Below are 14,540 nucleotides of genomic sequence, written 5' to 3'. Positions count from 1 at the left end.
AGAGATTTGTCCCAGTAGTTTATATAAGCTTGTCTTAAGTTAAAACTTCTAATAAAGTTGTTCCAATAGTCTATAAGTTTCTCTTCCTAAAAGTACAAAATTAGGCCTAGGCAAAGCTTAACATGAAGTTTGTATGCAAATGTTTGCTTGAAATATAATTCAACTATTGAGTATAGATGAAGCACATGTACCAAATTATGGTGAAAAACAATATTAATTGCAAATTTGAAAATCACCTGAAAGCGGCTTATGGCTGTCTAAATGGTGGGGTAAACACGGTCATAAACGTAAAAGCCATGGGAGTCTCAGCCCATGAAGGAAGAAGAAGAATAAAATGCAAATGATAAACATGTACTTGTACCAAGTTGAAAAAAAACCCACATCTGTCTATCTTTCTGCCTGCATACTGATATGTGCATGCATGCATCTGAGATTGCAGTGTCTGATTCTTTCTAACAACACCATGCCTTTCTCCCTTGATAGCTTCTGCACTGAAGGACATGGTTGTGCATGAAAACAGCGCCACTGCACGGCGGCACCAGAAGAAGGCAGAAGCTGCAGCAGCAGCCGCTGTTGAAAATACCAAGAAATTTGGTGTCTGTGTGGTCCCCTTCCGCATGGCTCTACTCTTCTCAGGTTGGTACATGTATATACTTTTGTTGTTAAAGAGTTTTGACATACTGTATTCCTCACTGAACAGTCAAAGAAATTTGGATTCTGCATATTTTCCTTGTGCATGGCTTTAATCTCTTCTGTTTGTTTGGTGTTTTTAAAATAACATAAAGATAATTTACTACAAGCTTTGACATGTGTTAAGCGTTCATGTTCACATCAGACTTTCCATCAACTTGCCCCTAACTTTCAAGCGATTTCAAGCGGCACCAAGTCAAATGAAAATCACTGCCCTTGTGAATAATGCAAAAACTCAAATGAGTTTTGATCAGTGATTCTCTGCAGACTTGAAGGCAAGTTCAGCTATCGGAGCTACCTCCTAATGCGGGACGAGCAGTTTGGCTAGAGCTAACCAATCAGTAAGCACGATAAGAAAAGTCTTCGCAAAACAAACAGTGCTCAACTGAGTTTTTGAGTCACCGCTAAATCGAACCTAAATCGTTGGGGCTGTTCACATGGCAGACTTTTTGCCGACTTGGCCTCAACAACTCGGGTGCGATTTCAAACCAACAAAAGTTGGGGAAAAGTTGGTTGAAATTCTGCCATTTTGAACGGCACTTAAGATGCACATTCATCAGCTCAAAGCAGATTTCATTGTCTTGGTGTAATTGTCTTCCAGGGTCTCAGAGCATCACCAGTCGACTTGAGCAGCCGGTGTCGGGCGTGGAGGACCTGTTCATCACCGTGTCCCTGGACCTGCCACTCATGTCCGATGAGCTGAAACAGGAGTTGAACCCCATGATCATCACAGTCAAATCTGTCACTGACTTGCCCAACTCTCCCATGTCCATCGAGGAGCTCAAGTCCAAGTGAGTGTTGAGCTTAGGTGTGGCTCAGTTTTTGTTGTATTAATTTACAGTGGTAACTGGAGTTGATTTACTCTCTGGTGACACTATGCCAATTTTGTAGTTTGACTCGCAAGGTAAAAGCAGTCCCATAACTAATTTTGGTCGTAGGGGAGCAACATGTTAGAGATTTCAACTACGCTCGGGCCAGCTTTATGAGAGCGGGGCCCACTCCTCACTGCCTTTGCCTTTCCTGGTCCTGAATAGGGTCAGGTACTTATTTTCAGCTGGGTTGACTGGAGAGCGCTCGGAAAAATCGGGTGTTTGTATTTCGCCCAAGACGGGGTATGAACCCACGACCTTCATGGTGAGAGGCAAGCGCCCTAACCACTCTGACTCATAAGAACAAAGTGATAAACAGTCAAAAATATTATTGTGAAAGAAATTGTTGAATTTGGTTTCCTTGTGTTTCAGATGCCAGCCAGTGTACTGTAAATACCAGTTCTTCAAGCAGCCAATGCACACCACTGTAGCCAAGGAGCATGACAGGAACATCTACTGGGATGACAAGAATGTGGTTCTGCTAGGTCAGTGACACATTTCATTGGTTCACTTTCTTTCTTCTTGAGGGTGGGGGAATAAACGTTTTCCAGAAATAACTGTGTCAGGATGTGCGAGTGTTGTGGCAGAGTTGCGCCCTGCTAACAAAACCTCGTACAAATAGAAAACACATGCTTGACCATGCAGTTAAAACAACGATCACAGCCAATAACTCACTCCGATGTGTATGTTATGTGACCTCATTTCTGTTAAAAATAAACAAATATTTGTTATTATTTTTATTGTTGTATCTACTGTTTTATTTATTGTCTTTTATTTTTAACATTTATTTGCTGTTGTTGTTGCTGTTTAGGTCCTCAAGAGCCGAGTGAGCTGCGAGAATATCTTTCAGGTCCGGCCATGCAGGTGGAAGTTCACGACAGAGACCGCAAGGCAGAGGATGTCACGCTGAAGGGAACGCTGTTCGGTGACGACCTTGAGGACGAGAAGATCAGCAATGTCGGCACTGTGGCCAGTAAGTTGGACAATACGGAAATTGATATTATAGCAAGAGTTGGATACAATGATACTTGTAATGCAAGCTCCCTCTGATAAGGGGCCACATCCCCAAAAAGAACACCTTCTAGTGTCCCATTGTCTATAATCTTTATAATAATATATGCCTGTCAGGAAAGGCCACCTGCAGTGATGAGAGGGGGGGGGGGGGGGGTCCACAGTACAATTTTTTTCAAAACTAGGAACAAATATTATCTAGGAGGTTTAATCAGTTGATAAGTTTATTTTCAGTAATATTCACATTTTAACCAGCAATCTCCAGTATGTGAAAGACTTTTATCTTCTGTTTTCCAGGCAGACGCACCCTGCACAATCCATTCCACGGCCGCAACAAACCCTGGGACCCTTACGGAGTGTGTCACGTCGACCTCTCAGAGCTGTTGCTAGGACACCGTTTCCTGGAGCTGAAGATTCCGGTTCACAACTGCCCCTTGCCGGACGTGCTGGGCGTAGAGGGAGGGAGGGACTCCCGGCTGGTGGGGGTGGCTGGAGCTGTGGACGGACCTGGTGAGTTCATTGGTAGAAGAAAAGACAGTATCCTTATGGACAGCATGGCAAATAAGATAACCAGAGATGGTGAATGAGGGAAGTGCAAGGTAAAAGGCTGCTAGACAGGAGGGTAGACCCCTATAAGGGGGGCTGGTATAGATCAAATAACCAAGGGAAGTAAGAGCTCTATATGCATACGTCATGTGTAATGGAGCAAGCGATAGTTATACTGAACCAATCTCCTGGCACCTGAGAGAATAACAAGCATTGACATGAACAAGCGACTTCCATCCTCAATTCGTTTAAGATTTTTTGGGGCTGGTATAGTCAACACTGTGTTGTTAAGGCCATAGTGAACGTTAGCCTTGAGAATGGGTTGGAAAAAATACACAGGAAGATATGTGAGAAAGACCAAAAAAAGCTGCCCTATGATGCTAGGCACTCAGGTAGGGACTAACGTTGGGCTAACAATTGAATTTCAGAATTAAAAAACTAGAATGGTATGTTACAGTAAAACCTGTCTCGAAAGAACACCCATACATGCAGGGAATGGTGTCCCTATTAGACAGGTGTCCTTTCTTTACAGGTGGAGGGGCCGGGGCAATATTTTACAAAGAGCACGTAAAATGTACAAGACACTTTTTGTCAATCCTGGAGTATGTATTTATTTTTCAACACAAAACACAAGGTAAAAACTTAAATAAAATGACCAGATCATTGTGCAAGGCACAGATTGAGGGCGGAGACAGGAATTAAAACAAGATTAAATTAAATTGAATTGAATAGTGTTCATCAAGACGATTTGAAAAAGTCCTGGATGCCTGTTTGTTTGGCTCGTCCAGCTTCCCTAAGCTTGACGTCTTCAAGCATGGACTTCAGCGTGAAGGCAGCATTCACAAGCTCGACATTTCCTTGCATCTCAGCAAAGTTGAGGAGAGAGCCTTCAGGTCTTCATATTGCGTTTTCCGACGTTTCACAGTTTTTTTGGTCGCTTCGTGGCCCTGACTCCCACTCCTTCATCACGTCTTCTTTTTCCGATTTGATCCTCACGATCTGTGTTTTACCACATCCCATCTCCTTCGCCACATCTCGGCATGATTGGCCGCTATCTAGTTTTTTCAAGGCAGCGACACGCTGCTCTAAAGTCAACGCTTTTCTTTTTCCTGCTGGAGATTCCATTTTCAAACACAGTACTGTTGCTTTTGGTTGTGACTGTATCCACAATGCGGAAAAGCGAAAGTGAGCGAAGCAAAAGTGAGTCTCCATCTAAACAAGCCATAGATTGGTCAGAAAAGGGACAGGACAACCAATCAGCAACCATTTGTGCTACGGCTGCCGAGCACTGACCTGAATAACAGTCGAGTTTTCGAAGTTGCGTTTTCATGTACGTAGTGTCCGTTTGTGACAGTGTTTACACTTCCTACGGTCCGAAAAATCGTCTCCGCGTCCGTAAGTGGCAGGTGTCCGTCCATTCAAGGTTAGTTATTGTTGAAATCGTGTTCGTTCCATGATAAACTGTGCGTATGTAGCAGGTGGCGGTTACAACAAGGGTCCGCTAGACTCAGGTTTTACTGTATTGGAATGTTTAATTTATGACAAAACAAAATGGCGCATTGACTGTACTCGACCCAGCGGTCTTGTAAGTGGACAGAAAGACAAACACTTGTGATACAGATCATGAACTTAGCTGATAACATTTTCATTGGGAAGACGCAGGCGAGGCAATGCCAATGATTATAGTTTCAGTACAACATTGCTGAGTGCTGGATTTGTGTGTGTGTTTCAGTGGACAAGCCGCTGCCAGCAGGCAAATACATGCAGACGGGGGCCGCTCTGAAGATTCAGGTGGAACTGGCCTATCCCATCATCACGCCAGCCAAACTGGCCACTAAGGAAGAGCTAGAGTCCACCCCAGAGGTAACGGAATTTGTCTGTATGTCCGTCCCTCTGTCTGTATGTCCGTCCCTCTGTCTGTATGTCCGTCCCTCTGTCTGTCTGTCTGTCTGCCTGATTCTTTTCCAACCTACCTGCATGCCTTGCCTCGACTCTTGTTGCTGCTAGCTTTCCACTGGGAGGAAGCCACCCGAATTGCCATTGGGATAATAAAGTAAATGAAATGAGAAAAGAAAATGAAGTATGTCATTATCAGGGGTTTGAAGATTCTGTATTCAAATCCACCGAAGATTAATAGCAAAAAAATCAGGATCATGCAGCTAGATAGGTTTGCTGAAAGATTTACCTTTGCTTTTATCACACTTGAAGTAACCTGCGTATCATCATTTGTTGTGCAGTGTCCGTTTGGGCGAATCATCTTTGTATTTGCCTACAACAACACCACCATGCTGCACAGGCTTCAGGGCCTGGTGACGGAGATCAATGCCCTAGCCTTGGAGTTGGATGACATGTCGCAACACGTGATTGATGCTGCGCTCTCCACCTATAAACTCTCCATGTGAGGCTGGAGGGATTGTGTGTGTGTGTGGAGGGGGGGGGGGGAGTTTGTGTGTGTGTGTGTGTGCAAAGACGTGTGTGTGTGTGTTTGCAAAGATGTGTGTGTGTGTGCGTGTGCATGCGTGCATGTGTGTGTGTGTGTGTGTTTTATTCTGTTCGATTGGTTGTGTCTTTTGACATGCCTGCTAATCCAGCTGCCTGTATCCTGAAGTCTGTGCTCATGCATGTATGTGGTGTGCAAACATCCCTGTATCTGCATATGTGGCATATATAGTCAGTAAACCACAACAGTGAATATCGCCAAGAAGCCACACGAATGTTGTGCAACGTACAGAGCAAATAGCAGGAACACTGAATAGCATTATCATCATTGATCGTAATAGAGTAATAAGTAATGATAACTTACTGATGCCTTAATAGACGAATTCCGAAAATAACTCTGTCTGGTTTGTATTGGTTGACAAAGAGTGAATACCCTTGAGTTTTACTAGGACCAACATTGGAGGGGCCAATCACTAGTGAGGGGTGTGTCTAAAACAGGGGGAGAGGAACACATGTGAATTTATTTGTCCTTGAAAAAGCAAGGGTATTCACTCTTTCACAACCCGTAAAAACCTGACAGAGTTATTTCCAAACATCGTCTATTACCCATACCATCATGAAGAAGTCAGCAACAACTGACGAAATATTGATGAAGAAAATACTAAGATTGGGTTTTGTTGTGCGTTTTCTTGGTTTTTATTATTATTATATGAAGTCTTATATCGCGCGCGTATCTCCAGACTCGGACTCAAGGCGCAGGGATCTATTTATGCCGTGTGAGATGGAATTTTTTACACAATACATCACGCATTCACATCGACCAGCAGATCGCAGCCATTTCGGCGCATTTCCTACTTTTCACGGCCTATTATTCCAAGTCACACGGGTATTTTGGTGGACATTTTTTATCTATGCCTAACCAATTTTGCCAGGAAAGACCCTTTTGTCAATCGTGGGATCTTTAACGTGCACACCCCAATGTAGTGTACACGAAGGGACCTCGGTTTTTCGTCTCATCCGAAGGACTAGCACTTGAACCCACCACCTAGGTTAGGAAAGGGGGGAGACAATTGCTAACTTGAATGACTGTATGTATGATAGGTTGTGAAGAGCATGATGCTAACAGTTGAAGTGTTTTATTGCAGTGAGCAACAGACAAGCGGGACTCTGGACATTGTGACAGGTTTTCACGTCCTGGACGGAGAGAAGCACATATTTGTCCTAGAAGGGCTGAGAGACAAAGCTATCGAGAGACTATGGGACGAGCTGCCACGTCCCGAAAACTCAGGTGGCAATTAGAATTTAGTCATTTTGAATGATAATGAGGATTGCAGTGAAAAACCTTTTTTAAGACACAGTAACTTCTCTATTAGCTCATGGAACTTTACAGTTTTACTTTTTGACGGGCGCAGTGGCCTAGTGGATAAGACACTGGCCTCCCAAGCGGAAGGTTGTGGGTTTGAATCCCAGCCTGGTGGGTAAAGGGTGGAGATTTGTCCGATCTCCCAGGTCAATGTATGTGCTGACCTGCTATAGTGCCTTATCCCCCTTCATGTGTACACGCAAGCACAAGACCAAGTGCGCACGGAAAAGATCCTGTAATCCATGTCAGATTTCGGCGGGTTATAGAAACATAAATATACCAAGCATGCATCCCCCAAAGCGGCGTATGGCTGTCTAAATGGCGGGGTAAAAACGGTCAGACACGTTAAATATCGTGGTTGTTTGAGCCCATGAACAAAGAAGAAGAGAGTCTTTACATGGTATAACGGATCGATCTACTCCGGTGTCTTTCACATACTGTCCCTTTCATCATTTGTTCTTCTCCAGAATCTAATGTAGTAAAGTTTGACATATACCAGACACATCACACACAAACAAAACACTTTCCCTTTGTAGAAACTCATTTCATCAACAGTAAAGCATAATGAATTTTCTACCAGCAATACATATTTTTTAATTATTTATTGATCTTAATGTCAAAAGGTTATGACTGGACAATTCTTGGTGAGTATACTCAATAATGAGTTCCTTAGAATTTTGCAGGCAACTGAACACAATTGCTTCAGTATTTCTAGAGCAGATATTTTGTCATTTGTGTCATTGTAGCCCATAGTGTTTTTATTCACTGTGATCCTCGGGTCATAGGTTTGAATCCAGGCCAGGACGGACATGGGTCAACTTTATGTGCAGACTCAAAGATGGTATCCATGACCTACTGCTGTTGCATGTAAAAGACCTCAGGCATTATGCCAAAAGTGCAGGTGGCTGATTACTACACCTAACCACGCAAACACCAGGGTAGTGCGACTCGTGTTGCTGCTAGCTTTGCCCTGTACGGAAGTAACCCAAGTTTCCCAGCAATGGGATAATAAAGTAGTAAGAATGAACAAAAAATGAAAAAAATACTTCCCTTTGTTTATCAGATATCGAAAAACAAACAAGTCGCATAAACCAATATCAAAACATTAAGCCAGTCTGTCAGCCTGAAACTAAAACAACACTGAAAACAAGTCATCAGCGAGACTACATGCAGTAAGGCTTGGCTAGCCCAAACCCTGTCAAAACTAAATGTAAAAATGAAAGCTTGTACGTTTCAGATGTACGCGTGATGTACAACTCGGACTTCAGCTTCAGCAAGCGTCTTTACGGTCCGTTGGACGTAGATCTGTGTCGCGTCAAGCTTCATGAGCCACTGAGACTGGTGGTGGCACAGTCGCTGCTCTATGTGAGAGACATGGTGCCCAAGCCCTGCTTTTTGGCTCTGACTAGGTTGGAAGAGGTGGGTTCATGTTGTGCGTGTGATTGTGTTGAAGACAATGATGCAGGACAGGAAAGGGAGTTTGTGTATATACTTGCACACACAGACACATTCACAGACACACACTTGCATCCATGCACAAATGTATGCACCCATGCACATGCATTGAAGCAGACGGACACATAAATACACGCAATCATGCATGAACATGTGCATTATGCATGCATGCACGCACGCATACACACACGCACAAGCATGCACATACTCATGCACCCACACAAAGTGTTCTAAAAATGAAAATAGATCTTTTGGTGTTAGTTTTAGAAGGATAATGAGCAGATGATGCATTGCCGCTGTTGTCAGTAGTAAGAAAGTGATATAGCCTCGAATTAATGAAGCGAAGTTGACTTCTCAAAGTCTACTTCAAGAAGCTGGCTGCAAGAAGGTTTGAACTGATTTTTCAGTAAAAAGACTTTACTTAAGTTTTCACGAAGTTGACTTAATTCCGGCTCAATGAGCGCTTCTGGGGCGATAACGCGAGACAAGTCCTGTGATCTTGCCGCGAGGTGGCGCCAGTTACCAGCCGAAAGAAAGAAGGGGCATAACCTCACCAGAACCAACCATTGTCTGTTTACCGTATAAAATGCACGACTTACACACGAACTGTTACCAAAGCGATATGCTAGTTGGGACCAATGCAAGTTTTTTTTCCTTTCTCGTGTGATCTTGCCGCGAGGTGGCGCCAGTTACCAGCCGAAAGAAAGAGGGGGCATAACCTCACCAGAACCAACCATTAAGGGACAGCCTGTCAAACTGAATGTGCATCTGATTTTGTGTCGCTGTTTTCAGATGACCAGGCTGCACCTGATGAAGGACGTAGTGAAGAACAACATTTTTCTCAACTCGGACATGGTGGTGTCGATGAGCAAGGAGTTTGGCGTGCCCTTCACTGCAGAGGACTTTGAAGGTAAGGGATTTTATCCCTTGGAGAGATAGATCAGTGACAACCTTTCTAAAGCCTTCTAAAGCCTTGTGTTCATGTTTTTCCATCGCAGGATATGGTTAGAAGATGCGCATCATTCAAGAAGCTCCTTGTGAATGAAGACCATAGCCAGACGTACCCCAAACAGCTACTCCACATCTCACATGTGTACTGTCTACCAACATACCCAAAACGTTGAGCTTCTGTAAATGGCTCACGCTTTGGCAGGGAGACAACTCCGTCAATGCACAGCAGCTACCTGTGAAAAAGGGGGACTACTGCGTCATCCTGTCGCATATAAAATAAATCAAATTAACTTTATTATCTCAATATGGTAGACAGACCCTTCTTGCTTGAAGAGAAGTTTTCTTTTCATTCTCTCTTTTTTTCGATTCTTTCTGTTTTCCCGTTCCATTTGACACAAACTCGTTTTCAACAGAACTGCGACCAGACTGGGAACGCTCACCGCTTTTGACGCGAGACGAAGCGATCACAGAGACGCCAATGGTGATGCTGCAGACCTCCCGCGACTGGACCCCCATCGACAGCTTCAACAAGGACTTTGTCGACAGCATGGTGGAGCGCCAGGAGAAGGGGTCTTCCCACGACTTCATCGGCGAGAACAAGGTATGGTGGATAGACCATGTATCCGTGCCGTGACCCCTTATGCAATGCTTAAAAAGCACATCCTTATTTAAGCCTGAAGTCGACTTTGCCTCGACTCCCCAAAGGCTTTTACTGAAAACTCAGTGCTGAAGCTTCGTGCGGCCAGCTACACGAAGTATACTTCGTGTAGTCTATACTTCGTGTAGTCTATACTTTGTGTAGTCTATACTTCGTGTAGTCTATACTTCGTGTAGTCGACTTCACCCAGTTAAGGACAGGCTTACCTTCGTAAAATAAAATTTAATTTGAATTTTTTTATTTTATTGCTTGAACATTAGAATTTCTTTCTGAGAGCCATGTGATATCAGAGTCTAACTAAAACTCATATTTAGGCGGCTAGCCGAGACTACAAAAGAGTGCACGATTGTGTGCGTTCAATCTTAAGGCAGTAGGACACAACTCCCTTCCCGGATTTAGAACGCGTTTCGTGTCGTAACAGATTATCCACTTATTAGCCAAATCCGTATGCAAAATAATGAAATAAACATTAGGAAATGGCAGAAGTTTACAACTATCGACATTCTCTATCAGTGCAATAAAAAACAATCGTTAGAACTTGCATTTACGACATGTCGTGCGTGAGAACGTGTCGGTAAACAAGCACTTCTTGCCTGGCTGAAGAACCCTACGAGTCAATCTAAAACAGACAAGTAATGGAAAGCAGTCTGCGGATAAACATAACAAACTGCTGATGAAAAAGTGTGTTCATCCCTGCTCTGGATAGTAAAAGACATCGGACTGATGACAAAGTGGCAGCGTTCACGCGAAAAGATATTTTTCACATTATCGCTTCTACATTTTATTGCACGTACTTGGGGCAGATCTGAATTTCACACTGGAAGATGACAAATTGGTCTTGTGAGTTGAGAACCACATTTATCATGTAACTTACCAAACCGGAGTGTGTGTGTGTGTGTGTGTGTGTGTGTGTGTGTGTGTGTGTGTGTGTGTGTGTGTGTGTGTGTGTGTGTTTTTTGTGTGTGCCGGATTACCACCATTAACGCACCCTTTTGGACTTTTCTACGTAACCTTACTATGCCTGCTGTGACATTCACGAGGATTATTGTGATTCTTGGACAATCGTGTGCCTGTGCTGAACTTGCAGGAAGACAAACGGCGTCGGAACGGTATACGTGCTGCCAAGTGTGCACGCCCAGAGCGCAGTGTGAACCGAGAGGGAGTGTGTCATTTGTAGCATAGCAGACGACACGTTACTGATGTGATTGGGGAATTGTCTCCCTTACATGTGTACTCGCCAATGCAGCGTTCACGCGAAAAGATATTTTTCAGATTATCGCTTCTACATTTTATTGCACGTACTTAGGGCAGATCTGAATTTCACACTGGAAGATGACAAATTGGTCTTGTGAGTTGAGAACCACATTTATCAGGTAACTTACCAAACCGGAGTGTGTGTGTGTGTGTGTGTGTGTGTGTGTATGTGTGTGTGTGTGTGTGTGTCAGTGTGTGTGTGTGTGTGTGTCAATGTGTGTGTGTGTGTGTGTGTTTGTGGGTGTGCCGGATTACCACCATTAACGCACCCTTTTGGACTTTTCTACGTAACCTTACTATGCCTGCTGTGACATTCACGAGGATTATTGTGATTCTTGGACAATCGTGTGCCTGTGCTGAACTTGCAGGAAGACAAACGGCGTCGGAACGGTATACGTGCTGCCAAGTGTGCACGCCCAGAGCGCAGTGTGAACCGAGAGGGAGTGTGTCATTGTGTGGAAGTTTTGCTTGATTGATTTATTCATGATTTAATTTGCTTTTTGGTTCAATAGAAAAATCTGTGTACGTTATACTTTGTATTTTGTGGTGTGATTCGCCCGAGTGCGAGACCCCCATCCCCGAACGCCTCTGTGGGTAGAATTGTATACTTGTGTGAGTAACGTGAGTGTGTAGATGAGTTCAACGCAACAGCTAAGTTTCAGCCTGACAAAGAAATTCGAGTGACACAGCTAAGGGCTGTACTTGTTATTTCTCTATTAAAACAAATGTTTCAAGATCTTTAGGCCAATAAAAATAAATTGTCTGTTTCTAATAACATGGGTAAACAAAATAGGGTAGGTAGGTAGGGATTTTTAATTTTTTTTGCCAGGATAGAATTCTTGAAAATAACTAAATGACACAAAGAGACAAGACTCGCTATAGATAGATTGATAAACAAAATTTTAAAAATGTGACAAAGGATATAAAATGATTGTTTTACCTGGTCTGGAATCTTCAGTAGTAATTGCATAAAAAAGTCTGATATATCAATTATCATGTTAACTTTTTCTTAAAATGGGTGCGCTAAATCCTAGTCTGTTTGTTTTTAATGGACTAAGCAATCCTTGGACTGACAGAAAAGATGTATTTTAAAAATGTCCAGTTGCTTAAAATTACTTATTTTTCTAATTGGAAGAGAATATGCACTCTTTTGTGTTCAAATGGGTAGGGGGCGGGGGTAGTAAAAGGATCACAGTTCAAGATTGTGCGCGAGAAGAGGTGTGTTTCTTTTAACTGTGATAAAGAGCGAAAACTCAACTTGGTATCTAACACTATTTCTGAACACTGTAACCACTTTAGCACTTTTAATTTATTTTTTCTGTCTTCCAAACTTCTAATTCAGCTTCAAAAATGAGAGAAAAAAAGTGTGTTTTTCTGAATTCAGCAGTTAAATCACTATGTTGGATATCTATTTTACTTCCCTATTTATCTTCTTAAGTTTTTGATCATCTGATTACCTTGCTTTCCTATTTGGAAGATAATATGCACTCTTTTCTGAAAAATGGGTAGGGGGTGGGGGTAGTAAACCCAATAAACATGCCAGAACTGGGCCATTGCTGGCTTTTTGCTGGCAAGTTTGGTAAAGCTTTCCATAAAAAAACCAACACTGGGCCAATTATGGTTTGCCAACAAAGGCCCAGTTATGGCTTGCCATCACTGGCCCATCTCTGGCATTCCAGTAATATTGTCGGCCAGTAAAATGCCTTAATTGGCCCACTGTTGGCACGCCATTGATGGCCCAGTGCTTGTTTGCCAGCATTGGGCCATAGGTGGCGATTTGCTGGCAATTATAGGTGGGTTTTTGCTGGCACGCCAGCAGTGGGCCAATGCTGGATTATTGCTGGCAAGAAGATCTGCGACAGCACAGCGGTATGACTTTCTCTCTTGGAGTGACATAATGTACAAACAAATGTCGAAATATCTTGACGTCACTCGTGATGATGACGCATTGTCAACTAAATCCGACCCGCGGTGGTTCTGCAGATGTCCGGTTATTTGTTTTGCATTCAACTTCAAGGAATTTCCAAAGCACCTTCTTCGATTTCAGTACGCGTCCGATCTCCTCCGGCTAGAAGCAAGCGTGGTGAGTTTCACAAACAGTTGTGTGAGCAGGTCGTCGCAACGGCGTTAGATCTAGTATCTTCTTGTTCTTTTCCTCCGTTGTCGGTCTTTTTTTCAACTTTCTTCTGCTGGACGTTTGAGTCAGTTCGCAAAATATAATAGACTTTAAGAAGTCGTCCTCTCTGTAAGAAAGAATCTGCGCGCGCGCGCGCGCGCGCGCGTGTGTGTGTGTGTGTGTGTGTGTGTGTGTGTGTGTGTGTGTGTGTGTGTGTGTGCGTCCGCGCGCGCGGTTGTGTGTGTGTGTGTGTGTGTGCGCCCGCGCGCGCGGTTGTGTGTGTGTGTGTGTGTGTGTGTGTGTGTGTGTGTGTGTGTGTGTGTGTGTGTGTGTGTGTGTGTGTGTGTGTGCCTTTTTCCTTTCTTTGTGTGATTGAGTTTGTTTTGTCTCTGTCAAAAGAAAAGCACCATAGGCATTACCATAAGCTTACTTGTAACCAAACAAATTGCATCTTGTGAATGTTGACATTGAGTATGTGTCTATTCACTCCAGGACAAAGATTTGTGCAAGTGTCTGACTGCCCAACTGGATAAGATGCAGCTCGCCTGGGTCTCAGTTCCTGAGAGAAACGCAAGAGAGCTGTCCGAGACAACGTAAGCTTCGCAGGTTAGATCAAAATACATATTCCTGTTGACCCCTTACTTCTGCTTGGCATTTTAGTCAGTTCAGAAAATATGATAGATTACAAGAAGTCGTCCTCTCTGTGAGAATGCCTCTGTGTGTGTGTGTGTGTGTGTGTGTGTGTGTGTGTGGTGTGTGTGTGTGTGTGTGTGTGTGTGTGTGTGTGTGTGTGTGTGTGTGTGTGCGCGTGTGTGTGTGCGCGTGTGTGTGTGCGCGTGTGTGTGTGTGAGCGCGCGCGCGTGCGTGCGTGCGTGTGCTGTTTGCTTGCATGCCTGCGTGTATGCTTGCGTTTGTTTGGTTGTTTGGTTGTGTGTGTGTGTGTGTGTGTGTGTGTGTGTGTGTGTGTGTGTGTGTGTGTGTGTGTGTGTGTGTGATATGGAATAATGAATTAAAACCAACAAAACTCGTTTGCTTTCATGTTTCAAGAGGTGAACGGCAGGAGGACTTGAGAGTTTCAATGGCTTACCGTAGGCTACGACGTCAGGACAAAGAAAAGAAGCGTTATCTCAACGTTGCGGATGCGAACAGAGAAATGACAGAATCAAGACAATCTTACGGAGGTTTACT

At 43.6% G+C, this 14,540-nt stretch overlaps 1 protein-coding gene across 5 annotated transcripts in view; it reads left to right on the top strand.

The window, feature by feature from the left end:
* Window positions 1-14,540, top strand: part of LOC138964837 (uncharacterized) — a 51,009-nt gene that overhangs the window by 21,042 nt on the left and 15,427 nt on the right. For all 5 annotated transcript variants that reach the window (XM_070336883.1, XM_070336881.1, XM_070336882.1 and 2 more), the window contains 11 exons: window positions 484-636; window positions 1,292-1,481; window positions 1,932-2,044; window positions 2,371-2,532; window positions 2,868-3,080; window positions 4,849-4,979; window positions 5,354-5,514; window positions 6,701-6,843; window positions 8,156-8,337; window positions 9,166-9,283; window positions 9,738-9,925. In XM_070336883.1, coding sequence (XP_070192984.1) covers window positions 484-636; window positions 1,292-1,481; window positions 1,932-2,044; window positions 2,371-2,532; window positions 2,868-3,080; window positions 4,849-4,979; window positions 5,354-5,514; window positions 6,701-6,843; window positions 8,156-8,337; window positions 9,166-9,283; window positions 9,738-9,925 — 1,754 coding nt within the window. The remainder of the gene's footprint in view (window positions 1-483; window positions 637-1,291; window positions 1,482-1,931; window positions 2,045-2,370; window positions 2,533-2,867; window positions 3,081-4,848; window positions 4,980-5,353; window positions 5,515-6,700; window positions 6,844-8,155; window positions 8,338-9,165; window positions 9,284-9,737; window positions 9,926-14,540) is intronic.

The sequence above is a fragment of the Littorina saxatilis genome, linkage group LG4 (assembly GCF_037325665.1).
Source record: "Littorina saxatilis isolate snail1 linkage group LG4, US_GU_Lsax_2.0, whole genome shotgun sequence".
Taxonomy (NCBI): domain Eukaryota; kingdom Metazoa; phylum Mollusca; class Gastropoda; order Littorinimorpha; family Littorinidae; genus Littorina; species Littorina saxatilis.
The sequence above is the reverse complement of the archived record's forward strand: the minus strand, read 5'-3'. Positions and strand labels throughout refer to the sequence as shown.